This window comes from Bufo gargarizans, chromosome 7 (genome assembly GCF_014858855.1).
Source record: "Bufo gargarizans isolate SCDJY-AF-19 chromosome 7, ASM1485885v1, whole genome shotgun sequence".
Lineage (NCBI taxonomy): Eukaryota > Metazoa > Chordata > Amphibia > Anura > Bufonidae > Bufo > Bufo gargarizans.
The window spans coordinates 24,960,049-24,976,810 of NC_058086.1; the positions used below are offsets into that span (position 1 = coordinate 24,960,049).

Below are 16,762 nucleotides of genomic sequence, written 5' to 3' on the forward strand. Positions count from 1 at the left end.
GGGGTTAGAAAGTGGTGACAGAGTCCCTTTAAATGTTCAGCCATTTTAGAAGTACAGGGGTTAAAAGAATCTGTCTGTTTGCAGACTATCACTTCTCAGTCCCTTTAGCTGAGGCTCATGTGGAGCCTTATCTCTGATCTCCTGACCTCATAATCACTCATTATAGCTAACCTTGATAAGAATCAAATAAGGCTTCACATGAGCCTCAGCTGAAGGGACTGAGAGGTGATACTCTGCTAAGATACTGATTTTTTAACCCCTGTACCTCAAAAACGGCTGAAGATTTTTAATAAAGACCAATTTAAAAAATGGGTTGTTTTTTTTTAGCCCAAAGTGACTAAAATACAATCATAAAAAATGCCCTGAAGGTGTCCGTAGCCTTTAAGGAGGCGTGGGTTACCTTTACCTCCTGGGTGGTTTACAGTTCTTGATCCGGCTCTCTGGAGACAAGCCGTGGCTCTATTCACTTCTCACGCGAGGACGTTGATTTATTGCCACGGAAAACAAGAAGCCGCCTTTACCCCAGGACCTCACCTACAACAGCACGAAAGGTCTGTGTGAACAGCTGCCTACTGTCTGGACAACCTGACACCCCCCACCCCCACATACAAAATATGGTTGCATGGACAGCCTACTGACTTCAGTGTAGTGCATCATTAGCCCTGTGGTGGCGCTGCAGGAACATTCATGGACCTGCTGCAGGATTTCCCAACAGTTTGATCTCTGGGGGTCTCGGCAGTGGGACACCATGTGATCAGCTTTTCTTAGGGGAACTTTTCTAATAAAAAGTGGACAATTCCTTTAAGATAGAGAACCCTGTATGGAGCCCCTATAGGGCCTTAGGTGTGTGCCGCTGTATCAATGCTCCCCAGCCTGTGGCTATTAGGATATGATGGGAGTTGTAGTTTTGCAACAGCTGGAGAGCTATAGGTTAGAGATCACTACACTCTATATATAGGGGGCGTGAAGCAGTGGACGCTCCCATATGTCGCCCGCTGCTCTGCCTCGCAGCGCCTGACATCACTCCTGATGAATGGTGTGTGATGTTTGCATGAGACTCTGTCGATCCCTCGCCAGGACCACCCCAGTCACGTCCACCTCTCATAGCTAAATAAATAGAGGAAATATGAAACAGATCCGCTGCTTTTGGTGTTTTTTATGCCTCTTTGATTTTGTTCTGTAGACTCAGCAACACAAGATGTCTGCTGCCTAAGTAAATCATCCACAGTGTGAGGTCCCGCAGTGTGAGGCAGGACGACCTCCATATGTAGAGATAAGGAACTCGCAGGCTGCCAATCCCAGGCTTTTCCGGGAGACAATCTTGCTTTTATGTGAAAAAATTCTGTGCTGATTAATTTTTTAATACGTGGTTATAGCGGTCGGAGCTCCATTCTGCCATACAGAACTCCAAATCATGGACATAGAATGGAAGGATAACTTTCAGGCTGCCTGAAGTCACCACTAGGGGGAACCCAGGAGCTCACCGCATATGGATTCTTTCAGTAAGTTCCACTATTGGAGGTTGCAGTTGTAACGTGACCCCTGTGCCCCATATGAGAACAGCAGTATTATAAATGTCATGTGATCGTTCGGTGGCCCCATTACAGGCATATACATAGGACCCCATCCTATCTCAAGAGTCAGGCTCTAGCTTACATCGCCAGGAATAAAGAGGAGGCCGCATTGACCCTTATGGGCAATCAGAAAATAGTAGCTGAGCAAAATTTTCAGAACTAGTGAATGGAGGTAGTTGCACAAGCGCAGCCACCTCTTCGTTCACAGCAGCGCGAGACAGGGCCTTTAAAGAATACCCCTTTTAAGGGCAACTGTCAGCAGGATCGGCTTCATTAAACCAGGTATACTGCCTGGTAGGGTGGATCCTGCTGATTAAAATAATACCTGCTGTTTTGTGAAAATCGGTTGCTGCGTTCACCTTTAAAGGGCAACTGTCAGCAGTATCGGCTTCATTAAAACAGGCATACTGCCTGGTAGGGTGGATCCTGCTGATTAAAATAACACCTGTTTTGTGAAAATCGGTTGCAGCGTTCACGAGATAAAATAGAATTTTAATCTTTAAGAAAATGAAGGCTTCAGTACACAAGGGGCGGGGCCTAGACTCTCAGTGCTACCAAAGCTGTTCTAGTGCTGGCCACGCCCCTCAGTGCACTGAAACCATCATTCCCTTAAAGAATAAAAGTATTGTTTTTCAGGAATGCCCCATCCGATTTTCACAAGACAGGTATCATTTTAATCAGCAGGATCCACCCTACCAGGCTTAATAGTTTTCATCCTTCTGACAAGGGCTCTTTTAGTTATGCCTTTGATCTGTAAGGCATAAATCACTATATCATCTTTAAGGAACAACATTTATCATTTATCAACAGGATAGGTGATGAATGTAAGATTACTGGCAGTTCAACTGCCGGGACCCCCAAGGATGATGAGAACAGGGGGTGGGGGGGGGGGGGGTCCTCTGTGTAATTGCATGGGACTACCAAGTACGGCTCGCTCCCGCAGTCTCATATAAGTGAATGGAGCTGTGGTCATGCATGCACGCCCCCGCTTTATTCACACAAGGAATTTGGGGACCCCAGTGGTAGGCACCCCAGCAGTCATACATCATTGTAGAAACTCCTCATTTGTCAGACAATATTCAGTAATATTATGATTGATGTAGTGCTATGCACATTTCAGCCACTTGGTGGCACTGTGGTTAAGGAGTTTGCATTTCAGTCCTTTTCATGGTGCATTTTGCAAGTGAGATGACTGCACATGACAATGCAGATGTGTATGCCATATCTGCCGGAAGGAGCCGTTTTCACCCCTGTATCCATGTAGGGAACTTGGCCTTAAAATAATGATGCATGTAGTCACACGTTTAGTTTTTATAGACGTTTTATTGTATGTACAGGTGTAATTTGGCACACAGTATGGCTGGCCTACCAAGCCTTGACACTAGGATATATAGAAATACGGCTCCTGCGCAGCGGTAGAGAGAGACATGGCCCCCCAACTGGGTGACGGTCTCACTAAGATTGTCACAGCTTTCACTCTACACTCCACAGTCTACACTAATATCACATTCCGGATGTCCCAGGATTCGGCCTCATCTGCTTTGGATAACTCTCCGACTCCGGGGGGGTCTTGTATATTCAGCAATGACCATGAAGTCTTCAGATTCAAAAATTGCTGGTTCAACAAAAACACAGGGCGTGCATATATATATACAGCCACAGGTAAGACCTATATACAGATACAGCCGCCTCACACTACAGGGTAACTGTACTTACAAGGTGTAACCGTCGGTAGAGTTGGCATCACTATAGGTGAATGTATAAGGGGGTCTCCACCAGAGCAACTGGCATTATTAATCAGATTTTTTTTGAAAAATCTGATTAATAATGCCAGTTGCTATGGTAATTCCTACTTATCTCCACATGGGACACATGTCTGGTTGCTTGGGAACAGCTACAGTCTTCTATGTGATTTGTCAAGCAGCAACCAGTCTACATTGGGATATTTAGGTCTTCGGCAAAGGGGTCAGCTAAACGAGGGTGGAGTTAGGATGTCCCTGGGAGGAGTCAAAGCGTGTTTGGGCGGAGTTCTGACTCAGAGGGGGCGTGACTTGATTTGGGAAATGCTGGCAGTGATTCTTTTTACCTGCGTGGTCCTCAGTGTGGACACGAGGCCAAAGAAGGGAACGTTCTTCTGGATACAACTCTCCTGGAAAGTAAGAGACTGTCCTTCACCTTGAAGTAGAAGAAAGTCGGTAGGATGGAGTTAAATTACGCTATATATTCACACAAGGAGTCTGCACTGCAGAATTAGTGGTTAAAGATCCGCTGCCGTTTACAGAAGCAGCACGACCTCATCCACACACCGCGTAAAATATCTGCGCAGAATTTTTGCGATGCGGATTTTAAATGCTGCGAGTTTCCATTTTTTTAAATTCCATATGGTGAAATGTACTGCAAATCCACAGCGAACCCGCTACAAAATCTGCATGTAAGGGCTTAATCACACGACCCGTTTTGCCCGTGTTGCGCACCGCAAATACACAGGCACTGGCCGTGTGCGCTCCGTGCTGCGGATGCGGTCCCATTGACTTGAATGGGTCCGCGATCCGCAAGATACGGCAATCTTTTGCGGTGCGGAGGCCCGGATCGAACGCCCACGGGAACACTCAACAGCACCTCAACGGGCTTTCGGGTCTGTGCCTCCACACCACAATAGATAGGACACATCCTATCTTTTGCAGATCGCGGATACATTCAAATTGATGGGTCCGCACCGCAATTCCGGATTCACACAGCCGGTGCTTGTGCATGTGCGTCATATGTATTGATACTGCAATAAAATTGGGAAAATTTGCAAAGAAGAAGTGTCTCTTTCTGACTTCTATCCTCAAGATAGGTCAACGATATCTGATTGGTGGGGGTCCGACTCCCAGCACTCCCACTAATCACCTGTTTGAAGAGATTGCGCTGCAGCATCTTCCTAGGCCAATGACGGTCACGTTCATCAGTCACATGGCCAAGGCACCAATCAGTCCCATTCAAGAGAAATGTGCGGGGTCTGCAATACCACGCACAGCCACTATACAATGTACGGCGCTGTGAGGAGGTTGTTGCGCCCACCAGACCAGTGTCGGGAGTCAGAACCCTATCAATTTAGATACTGATGACCTAGTCTACGGATCAATCATCAATATTGAACCCCTTTAATACATCTTTTTTTACGTGAACAGCACGTTAATAGGAAGGAATTACTGAAACAGCAGACTTCCCAGTTATTGCGGATGGACCAGAATACACTGAATTAACCGCCAAACCTTAATACAGATAGATGTATATTGTAACGAGAACTTCCCAAAGTTTGTATGATATGATGTAAAAATTCCCATCGGAGCCTTATGGTTTGTAGCATTATGAATGGCGTGTATTTGCAGTATACATATGCGGTATAGACTAATGTGGTGGCTGCCTCCAGTTCCTCGTAGTGTTTTTCTAGGCTTTGAGATTTCCTTTCGTCTGATTGTCATAAACCGCAGTCCACAAACTGCAAACTCTCTGCATTGCAGGAGGATGGTGTAGGCCTCATTGAAACATCCGGTTGAACTCGTACCTCATCACATACAGTACCACTTTTTACATACGTCCTTCAGGTGGCGTTTCAAACAATACAATACTATTTCGTAGGGTTAAGTCCGACAGAAATGCACGACTTCTGCCTTTAAGTGCTTTCAGAAGACAACATAACGGACCAAAGTCGCAGGTGTCCATCTTGTGCAGTCCAGTGAAAAAAGTCACACGTTGCAATTCAAAATAAATACATAGAAAACAGTTCTGTAACAAAACGAAGTAATATGGCCTAAAACACAGACGCTCGGTGTGCTTATTACACGTATATATAATATCCAACTAGAGGTCATGGTGTCTCCTTGTTGATATTACATTTATAAAAACCAGGCACCTTTCCCTTTCCGTCAAGTTCCTAGATAATACACCATTTTAGGTTCACAGTTCAATGGTTTCGCTGGCAATGCTGTGGGAATCTGTGGTTTGACTTCTCTCCATCAGTCTCCTCCCAAAACTTTTCTCAGGCTCACTGGTCTTGGACATGATGCTAGGTTGGGACCCTTGCTTTAGAAGTTGGGTGGTTGGTGCATCTTCGAGGGGAAGGCTTTCCACAGAAGATAGTCCGTGTCGCCAAGGGTTCCAACTAATTTTGATCGAGCCTTTGGAAACGCTGTCCATGGAGCTGACAGACATCACAGCGTCGGTGGTTAGATCACGAGGAAGCTCTTTGCTTTGCTGAAGGCTTTCACTTGGAGAGTCAACCTCGGTCGATGACGCTTGGTCGTTGACGTTATCCTTGGCCAGGCTGTACATGTAGTCGGGATTGCTGCATCTTCTCATTTTCAAGTCCGCTGAAATGAGTGGGTCAACTGTCTGGTTCAAAGCAGAACATTCCTTCAAGGACGAACAAGAATCCTGTCTGGTCAGGTAGCTTGGATACTGGAGACTGGAATCTAGAAATATGCTGTCTCTCACCAGATGTTCTCGGAACAAGGCCTCGTCAATGCTTCTGCTCAGATTGATAGGAGATGGTGGCCGAAACTCCAGATCTGTCAGTGACAGCATTGACTCTTTCTCAAAACAAATACTAGTGTATGAGCGTCCCATGGTCACATTTTGAGATTTTGGCCCAAAAACAAATTCAGGCTTAGATTTGAAGAGGGGAGAGGATGACTGACTATTGTTACCAATGTAGCTAATCTTTGTCTCATTGTTTTCCTTGAGGATTCTCAGTGGAACATTCTCAGCTTGGTTGCGGATGATGCTTTTGCTGATGTTGTTGTTGACCATCCGGTCTTGAACACTGTTTGTCCAGTCATAGCAGTTGTTTGGATACTCTGGAACATCACTTTTCTTGTAGGTGCAGAAGTAGCTGATGATTTTGGACCAGCAAGTATGGTCGTTATTACTGCACTGTAGACAGAAGCTGTGGGAAGCTACAAAGACCATAGAGAAGCATAGAGCCAGTTCGGAGAGTCGAAACCAGAACTGCAGAAACCACCAGGACCAGGAAAATTCATTGTTCCTGCCGAGTAATCCGTACAACCACAATATGGCATATACCTGCAAAGAACAGCACAGAAGTCCAAAAATACTGCCTACTAGTAACACTCTGGAGGATGTAAACATGCACTTGATGCTCCTTCCTTGGGTTTGAACCACCACAATGTCCTCACCAATCGGCGAGACTCGTTGTGTCTCATTTACAATCTCTTTACTACTCTTCCGTAGCTGGAAATAAGCTACAAAATTGCCAACCATTAAAAAAATACCCCACGAAATGGAGAGGATCTGTAAGACCATGTTTACGGAAGGATTCAAAAGGTGGGTAAGGAGATCTGCACTTAGGAGGATGATGAAGTGAATGACTGCTATGATGGCAAGCAAGGCAAGGCTCTGGAACTTTGAGGGTAGCACTTGTAGACGGGCGATCTTCAGGACCAACAGAACCAATGTAGCAAATGCCGTTAGCATAAGTGGGAATGTGACGTTGTACAACACAAGGGCAATAGGCTGTGAAATCTTCATCTTTGTCCCATAGGGATCAAGAAGAAAAAACACCCCTCGTAGGACTCCTATTACAAACAAGAGGGCATTGGCCAGAATGACGTAAGGAAGATAGGAGACTCGTAGAATGGGAGATCCAATAAGGTTGATGAGCGCAATCACTGACAGCAACAAAAAGAGGGCAGCAGTCCCATAAACGTGCATATCCCAGGCAAAGCTTAGGGTGTGTTGGAGGTCATCCCACTTTAGTAGTGTTTGATTGGCTCCAACAAATTCACATGTGCCGCTGTTCTTGGAGCACATCGGAGTGTCCAAGGTTGGCTTTTTGGAAGGGTAGTTGGTTGGGACATCGAAGAGCTGAGGACGATGTAGAGCTCTCTGAGTGGTGACTCGTATTTCTCCTCTTCGCCCATTCTTTCTGGTTCCATTCGGAGACACTTTAGATGAAGAAGTCTCTTCTGATCGTGACGTGCCAGGCACTGGGTCTGAAAGAAAGTCATTAAGAAGGTCAATGCGAGAGTACAGAAGGAAATGACATGTTTTAGGATGTCTATACATTTGTTTTTGGAGAGTTTTATCCTTGGAAATGTCTCAGTAGATAGTAAAGGCATTTCCCAGTCATGAGCAACTGGAAACATTGTGATTGTGTTGTATCTATCTTATACCTATTATCAATATATTCTAATCTAATTAATCTATTTCATATCTATCTTATATCTGTTATCGATATAGTCTATCTATCTAATAATCTATTTCATATCTATCTATCTATCGATCTATCTATCTATCTTTCTGTCCATCTCATATTTGCCTGATGCAGCTCAGTCACAATAACATCAGTATAGCTGAGCTGTAATACCAGACACAGCCTATAGGCAAAGGTGGCGCTGTTTCTAGAAAAAAAATCAGGAATCTTTTCTGGTCTCATAGACACCTTCTAAGGACTTCACCGTGTGATTCCACATTTCACATCCCAATGAGACGTCCCAGTATTTGCTGGTATGCTCTTATGCTCTTACATTACACATACTTTACTACATACAGCCTCATGGATCCAGTCCTTTAATCTCTCCTGGAAAAATAGTTTTTTTGATGTCTGTGATAACTGATGAGAAATTGCATATTCCTGCAAGCTATAATCAATCAAAGCCGTAGTGCTCAGACAGGACGGTCCTAATGTACGAGGGAACCGTCTGCATTCCTGAGTCCTATAGTCATAGGCGCGCGCCGAGTACAATGCTCTGCATTCATGGCCGCCGTCCTGTATCTTCTGTGACATATTCCTTCACCCTGTGTTATGCTATGGAGCTGATTCATCCTCATGCTATAGTATAGGCTGTCACCATGGGACGGATCGCAACACAAAATACGCTAATCCGAAAATCTATAGACAATATGAGCGTCAGAAATGGTTCTTGACAGCTTGATGGACACAGGCGTGCAATGAGCTTTTCCCGGGATAATGCTCGTATTTCCATTGCCCGAGGCAGTCATTGTAATGATTCTGTCATCTCTATACATCTATATAACCGACATACTGGATACATCAGCTCCTGGGCTCCGGTGCAAAATCTGTCACTTTATAATACTGGTGTCTTCCTATGTAGCAGACGGCCTATGGGTGCCTTCTGGCACCAGGGCTCAGGTGCAGCTGCTACCTCTGCACCCACATTTGAATGAATACACCCCTATATACCATATAGAAATATGACTCCTGAGTCCGGAGCTGCACATGAGGGGCTTCTGCTCATGTTCCTTCTTGGCGTTAACCTGCATGGCTCTCCATTTAGGATTGGAAGGGGAAAGTAGTCCATAAACGTTAGACAAAAGTTGTCCAGACTTGATTTCAGCTGGATTGGCTGACAATCTGATATGTATGGCCGCCTCTTGAATGTCCTTCAATGGTAGACATCGGGAGAAAGAAGGATTGGGAATGAGGTGTCCGACAGTGGCTTATTCCCCTATTCCCACTGAAATACAGTCAGCCGAGCATGCATGTGTATGGTGTAGGGTCAAGTCACCCATGGGGCTACTTTGCCACATAAGAAGACAGTATTATAAATGGTAGGTGGAGGGCTTGTTAAAGATTTTGCACTGGGGCCCCTGAAGTTACTATGCACTAGCATCAGGAGAGGGCCCCTTTTTTGCATCCTGCCCTTCTCTTACTATATACTAGGATCAGGAGAGGGACCATTTTTCCTTCCTACCCTTACATTACTCTGCACTAGAATCAGGAGAGGGACCCTTTTTGCATCCCACCCTTCCATTACTGTGGACTAGAATCAGGAGAGGGCCCCTTTTTGCTTCCCACCCTTCCATTACTATGCACTAGCATTAGGAGAGGGCCCCTTTTTGCTTCCCACCCTTCCATTACTATGCACTAGCATCAGGAGACTGACCCTTTTTGCTTCCTACCCTTCTATTACTATGCCCTAGCATCATAAGAGGGCCCTTTTTGCTTCCTATCCTTCCATTACTTTGCATTAGCATCAGGAGAGGGCCCGATTGAGCTTCCTACCCTTCTATAAGTATAGTCTTCCCATTAAATAAGCATCATTAAAGGGGCTCTGTCATGAAAACCATTTATTCTCTACCAGCGATGGGTCCCCATCAATGACTAGCACGGGGTCCTGAGCAGTGATGGTCAGTTCTCAGTGTTCGCCAGCGAACACATGCGGGCTGCCATCTTGACTCACCCGTCCAGCGATGCACAGGTAAGCCCTTACCTGTGCCTGTGTCGGGAGCCGGTCTGAAATCAAATGGGGTCTCCGGGAGCAGGCAGTTCCGAGAACAGCCCGATGAAGGCCCCCGGCGGCTGTTCTCGGAAGTGCCTGCTACCGGTGACTGCATTTGATTTCAGACCGGCTCCCGGCACAGGTAAGGGCTTACCTGTGCATCGCCGGACGGGTGAGTCAAGATGGCAGCCCTCATGTGTTCGCTGGCGAACACTGCGAACTGGCCATCACTGGTCATGAGCACCTCGTTCTAGAGTAGATTGGATAAAGTGGTGGTCATCCTACAAGGTGTGTGGATTGCAGAAGATATCTCATAGACACTGACTTGAGCGGATGGGCGAATGCCTGAATAAATAAAAAATAAAACTGCAGCACTCGCCGGCCTTCAATTCATGCAGGTTTATTTACCAAAAATTGCGACGTTTCGACCTCTCTGTCTTTCTCAAGCACACAAATGTGTGTGTATACACGAATACATATACCATCCTAAATGGTCACATGATCATTATGCAAATTGATCACATGATGACCATGCAAATGGTCACTTGCTCAATCATCATGTGACTATTGGTCATGTGATGGCATTGAGCATGCTTTGGCTTGGTGATACATGTTTTTCATTGGATCACCCCTTTAATAATGGTTGCTATCAACATGTAAGGAAACAAAGGGACTAAAAAGTTGCCCCTTTAAGGCCACCAGTGCAGAAGTGGAAGGGAATAACTATAATATGTCCTAATAAAACAATTCCTCGTTGTGCAACCAAATCCAGATGAGACCCTGCCTGGCTCCTCGTCATGGACCTTCACCCAGGAAAAGGCTGGAGGCTCCACATTGACAACCCATGGACGTCATGTCAGATACTGTGTGGCAGGAGGTAACCGCTTCTCATGGATGGGAGCAGCTTACATAAGAGGCCGGGCACAGCACATCAGCGGTGAGCTCATCGGTGTATTCAAGGGCATTCAATCCAATCTCCAGGACTCAGTAAAAGAAAACAGGATTTGAAGGGGATTAGGTCGGGCCGGGTGGTATACAATCAGATCAGTGACGTTATCGTGGGGCGCTCAGCGTGCAGCTTCTATTTCTGAAGAAGTTTCCATTTTTCAAATTTGCAAGCATTATTTAGATGACCCTTTCAGGTCATTGCGGGCATGTGGACATCATCACCCATGAACGTACCCCAGTGCAATATCATGGTATCCAGAGACTTGGTCACTCTTCCCCCTATCAACAGGGGTCTGGAGACTCAACATACACAACTTAACTTCTAGATCACTGCTGCTATGGTCTATCACAATTTTGGGGTGTAAATATAAGATGACTGGCGTGTGCACCGATAAAAGCATTTATCTTGCTTTGGACAATCCCTTTTTGTTCTGCTGCTGGGACCTTCAGTGATCAGCTGTAATTGGTGTTCAATTTTCCAGCAGCGCCACCACAGGAGAAATGAAGAATTACACAGTTCTCAATGGACTGCCTGTGCAGTGAACAGATGTATCAGGTCCTCCAGCTCCAGAGTGAGGGACGAGATGAGGGTCATCAACAGGGATCTCCGTATATCTACATGGGATTTGTAAACCTGACATTAACCATTAGGAGGGACCTCAGAATCATTTCCCCCGGTGATCGTACCTCAGTCCAGCACTGGTCACCATTAGAGGTGACAACAATGCTGCAGGCTTCAAAATGTACAAATACACAATGGTGGGAATTTACTAAGCAAATTAAATCAAAACTTGTCTACCTGGAGAGTTTTGAAATGGGCTGAGAGAAAGGCATGGCCATGAGGTCACGGTGTGATGCTCTGCACCCCTGGAGGCCCTCCGCCAGGCGTAACACAGTTACATCAGTTTTGTATGGAGAGTTCCCTTATATTCAACCTGAGGTAGTTGGGCATATCACTGCTGCAGCACTGGTCCTGCTAAAGCAATTAATTAAAGTGAATGATGGTCATGTGAATACCTTGTGTGACTGCTGAGGCCAGTGACTGGCAACAGCGACCACTTGGAATAGTCTGTGACATCATCGCTCCAGTATGAAAAAACAAAGACTGCTGGGACCACTGGAGCAATATCGCTGGGAAAGTGGGGGATGAAGCCGGTGAGTATGCCTTCATATATTTTTATGTTTTGTAATTCTTGGCCTTGACAAAGATTTTTTGGGATCCTAAAACCCCCTATATTGCACATTTTATAATATTATCATTAGGAAATAATTAACCCCTTCCTACTGTCCTCCACCATATAGATTTATTCCTACGACCAGGGATATAGCTAGAGGAAGTGCAGAGGTAGCAGTTGGACCTGGAGCTAGTGATTGAGGGAGCATGTAGGTGGCTGAGGAAGGCCATAGGTGTTTGAAGGAGCCCATAGGTGCCTGAGGAAGCCCATAGGTAACTGAGGAAGTCTATAGGCACCTGAGGGAGCCCATAGGTGCCTGAGGGAAACCGCGTAGGTACTTGAGGGAACCCATAGGTAGCTGGGGGAGCCCATAGGTGCCTAAGGGAAACTGTAGGTACTTGAGGGAGCCCATAGGTGCCTGAGGGACACCGTGTAGGTACTTGAGGGAGCCCATAGATGCCTGAGGGAAACCGCGTAGGTATTTGAGGGAGCCCATAGGTGCCTGAGGTAAACTGTAGGTACTTGAGGGAGCCCATAGGTGCCTGAGGGAAACCGCGTAGGTACTTGAGGGAGCCTATAGGTACCTGGGGGAGCCCATAGGTATTTGATGGAGCCCATAGGTGTTTGATGGAGCCCATAGTTACCTGGGGGAGCCCATAGGTGTTTGAGGGAGCCCATAGGTTCCTGAGGGAAACCGTAGGTACTTGAGGGAGCCCATAGGTACCTGGGGGAGCCCATAGGCCAACTAAGAAGACCCTAATATTATAAATGGCACATGGTAGATGGGGGGGTCATGTTTTCACATTTTTCAGTGGACCCAAGACACCTCTGCCTATGACAGGAGCAACCATGAAAGCCTAGTTTTGCCTCATTTTACTTCACAAGTTAAAGGGTAAATTTGCAAATTTGTGCCTTGTGTTTGTACAGCTCAAATAAACTGTGAAGTAACCTTATACAATTCCTTCTGATCCAGCATATCCCCCCCCCCCCCGAGTCTCTGGACTGAGACATTTCAGAGCAGAGGGGTGTTTGATTGTTTTTTACTTCGTTTTTGACTTGGGTGGGCTGCAGTAGACTAAACCTTTCACAATGCACAGAAAGGAAAGACCAAAGTTATACTACAGAAAAGTCGATGTTCATTGATGAGGTGATGGAAACGTCCTTGCAGATGCTTCAAGTCAAACTGTAGTCGGCTGGGCCTGACACAATGACTTGAGGCGCCTACAGAGGCAATGTACGCCAGAGACCAAGAGAGTTGTGTGTTATGGAATAAGTGAGTGATGTGCTTCACAGCCCGTGGCCAAATCACTCAATGCCCCTCGATCCCCGAGCTCCACCGCCCACTTCATGCACCATAGGGTAAGGAGTGAAGGGAACGTTCCAAATCTTTACTGTGGTCACAAGGCCGTTCATGTTATTAAAACACTCCGCTTGTCACCTCTTCTAAGATAAGCAAACATGGAAGTGGGGCAGAAATTAAGATCGTTGGTGACGAGTGGAAAAATATGTCTCATCCAAATGTAAAGACTAGTGGAAATTTCTACTTCATGTATAGAACACAAGGGATCTGAAATCCTTTAAATTTAAAGGCCTTATCCATTTTTTACAACCCAATTAAGTTATCAACGTACCTAAAGCTGGCCACAAACATTAAACTACTAATGTCAGCTGAACCTCACCTCACCTGGTGAGTCTGGCCAACCACAGAGGGGTCAGGAGTGGTAGCTGTCTTCCACTCTAGTGTTTGGCAAACAACTACCGTATCTAATGTGTATGACCATCTCCTGGCTATACACATTAGATGTATGTTGGCTGAATCTGCTAATTTTTCGTGGGATCAGCCGACCATCTGATATATATGGAGGGCTTCCCAATTCTCCTTTGTTGGTAGATCCCAAGGAAGAGAAGGGTTGGTCATGTTGGACTTCGACATGTCCAATCCTTTTGCTGCCCATCGGTGGTGTCTGGTAGCAGATTGGTTCCCTCGCTCATTCACAACATATACAATCTTGGCTGACCTGTATGTGCAATGGGGCAACCAGGAGCAAGAGCTGGCAGCCAACAGTTATCATGTGTGTAGCCGGCTAGGATGATCATAAGTTGTACGTCACCTGGTACCCCTAGTGATTGGGGGAACCCATCACCAAGTGTTCACATCTCCTACAGCGCCACTCCAGGGGAAAAGAAGCATCACACTGAAATCAACTGGCTTCCATGGAACGCATGGACCTATGAGTCCTCCAGAGAGAGTTCGATCCTAGTAACCATCCTTTTTTCCAATGGAAGACCCCATCAATTCATGGGTTTTATGTTTTGGGTGAAAGAAACCCATATCTGTCCTAAAAAGCCAGTTCTTCAAGCTTTGGGCAAAGGTTCCCACTGAATCTATCCTCCTTACTTTCTTCATGGACAGAGCTACTGAGTAATTGTCTATGGCTGACTCTGGATATGCAGTAAATCATTTAGGAAAAAATACTTTGAGCAGGAAAATATGGTCTAATGTTTCCGATAAAGCTAAAATCCAGACTCCATCCACTGTTTCCAATCAGTCTGTTTTCTTAATACCAAAATCCTAACAAAATGTGACACTAATCAATATTCCAGGCCGGTGTGGGGGTTGCGACACATTTGCAGCTGGTGATTTTCTCATCGGCTTGCTGGGAGTCTCGGCTGAGCTGGACGGGCGACAAAATACCTTGGCTGGAGATACCCGCCAGCCGGTTATGCAATTGTTGTTACTAAAGCACATGGTAGACTGACGCATGGAAGCCATTGCATGATATGAACCTTGATGCAATACAGCTGCTAGGATACTACAACTCCCAGCTGTTGGGAGTTGTAGTCTCCAAAAGGGAAACCACTGCTTTATAGATCTAGCTTTTAGTCACTATTGCGGGTGGCTTTGAATGCATTGATGCCCTCTATGACCCTAAAATTCCCTAAAAATTGTCTACTTTCTTAAGTTGGCACTGATCTTTATATAGTTTCAGAAGTAAGTCTGAGGAAACTTTGTAACAGGCATAAATATTGCTGTATTTTTTTTCTCTGTAGTCTGGGGGTGACTCATTGACTGGGAGAGTGTTGTGGGTACGCTCTGTGACCTATGCTGCAGGGAGGGGGAGTAGATAAGCTGTGTCCATCATTTATCGTGAACGGTGGATCCTGTGTTAGCTATACATGCGTTACCTGTGATTGTAATCCTGCCTAGGATGATAATGAGATGACTGCTGAGAAGTGAACTCTACAGAACAGGAAGTGTCAGACTATTAGGAGGCTCAGAGTGAAAACTGCAAGATTTCAGGAGAGTTTTAAATAAAGATAGTGACATGGACAATGAAAAATAAAATAGCAGAAATTGTTGAACATGGGTCATTTTCTGATGAAGCCTTCACTTTAAAGGGAATTGGTCATCGGGATCTTGGAGTATTATCTGCAGGATTAATGAGTAGTACCACAGAGAAGAAGTCCAAATTGCATTTTTTTTGTCTTAAAGGGGTATTATCATCTTAATGATCACTGTTGAATCTGTTAATGATTTAACAGTGATAATTTTTCTAAATATATTTCATTAACAAATCCCCACCCCTTAGAAAAAAATAAACCTATACTTACCTGACTGTTGTCTTCCGTCTCCCCTGGTTACGGCCACCACTCTTCTCAGGAATCGCGGTGGCCGCGCGTGCGCAGACGTCTTCTTTTCTTCTCCCGGCCTGCCGCGCGCTGTACTGAACGCGCACGCCATGCACCCTGGTGACTTCTTCCTGGCAAGTATACTATACTGGCCAGGAAGAAGTCACCAGGGCGCATGCGCGGACTCGGCGTGCGCGTTCAGTACAGCGCGCGGCCCGGCCGGGAGAAGACATCAATGAAGATGGAGCCCGCCCCCTGCTGAGTGCCGAAACCAGGAAGTGGACGGCGCGCCGGGAGCAGGTAAGTATCAAATATCGTGTTGAGAAAACCCCTTTAATGCCCCGATTCCCCTCTACTGTCAGCGCGCAAAGCTGCTCTGAAGTACACTGTCAGGACTCCTGCGTCACGCTAACATAATGGAGAGGACTCCTGGGCGCATGCACAGCAGTCCTGATAATGTATTTCAGCGCAGCTCTGAACGCCTACAGTGGGGAAACATAGGGCAGTAGGAAAATAAAAAATAGTTGATCTGGATTCCTTATCTGCAGTACTACTCCTGTATTACAGCAGGTAGTAGTCCACGATCGTGGTGACAGATTCCCTTTAAAGGGGTTGTGCCACGAAAAAATATTCTACATTTTTTCAAACCAACTGAATGCTTTTCTCATTGTATGTAATTCTAAATTTACTATAGCCCCTGGGTTATTCTATAAAATATGTCTGTATAGCGCCACCTGCTGTTTGTTCTTTTCCTTATTTCTTGTCCACCTCACTGAGGTGGTCGCACGCGCTCAGTTTAAATGTTCGACTGTCACCAGCCATATCTTTGTGGTAATTACAGGAAAAGAGCTGCAACAGAAAGGATGCACTCCCGGAGCTGTGACAGGGAGAGAGCAGCAGCAGCAGCAGCATATCCCCTGTGCTACCAGCCTGAAAAGAATCTACCAGAGCAACTGGTGCATTGAATGGGCAGATCTCTGGATCCATGTGAGGTACAGGGCTGGTTCTAGCTTTGTTAGAAATATATTGTCATGTACGACATGATGTCATCTATAACTGCATAACCCCTTTAAGGAGTATTTGCCCTTCTTACCATCTACTGTATAAACACTTGTTCCCATTGGTTTGCAGGCAGAGCAGTTAGGGTCAGACGGGCCTGGTGCATGCCCGTTTAGGATGCATTTTCATA

At 45.8% G+C, this 16,762-nt stretch overlaps 1 protein-coding gene across 3 annotated transcripts in view; it reads right to left on the reverse strand.

The window, feature by feature from the left end:
• Positions 1-3,387: 3,387 nt before the first annotated feature.
• The window catches only part of PRRT3 (proline rich transmembrane protein 3), a 61,885-nt gene continuing 48,510 nt past the window's right edge, over positions 3,388-16,762 (reverse strand). For all 3 annotated transcript variants that reach the window (XM_044301682.1, XM_044301683.1, XM_044301684.1), the window contains one exon: positions 3,388-7,570. In XM_044301682.1, coding sequence (XP_044157617.1) covers positions 5,517-7,570 — 2,054 coding nt within the window. In that variant the 3' untranslated portion in view covers positions 3,388-5,516. The remainder of the gene's footprint in view (positions 7,571-16,762) is intronic.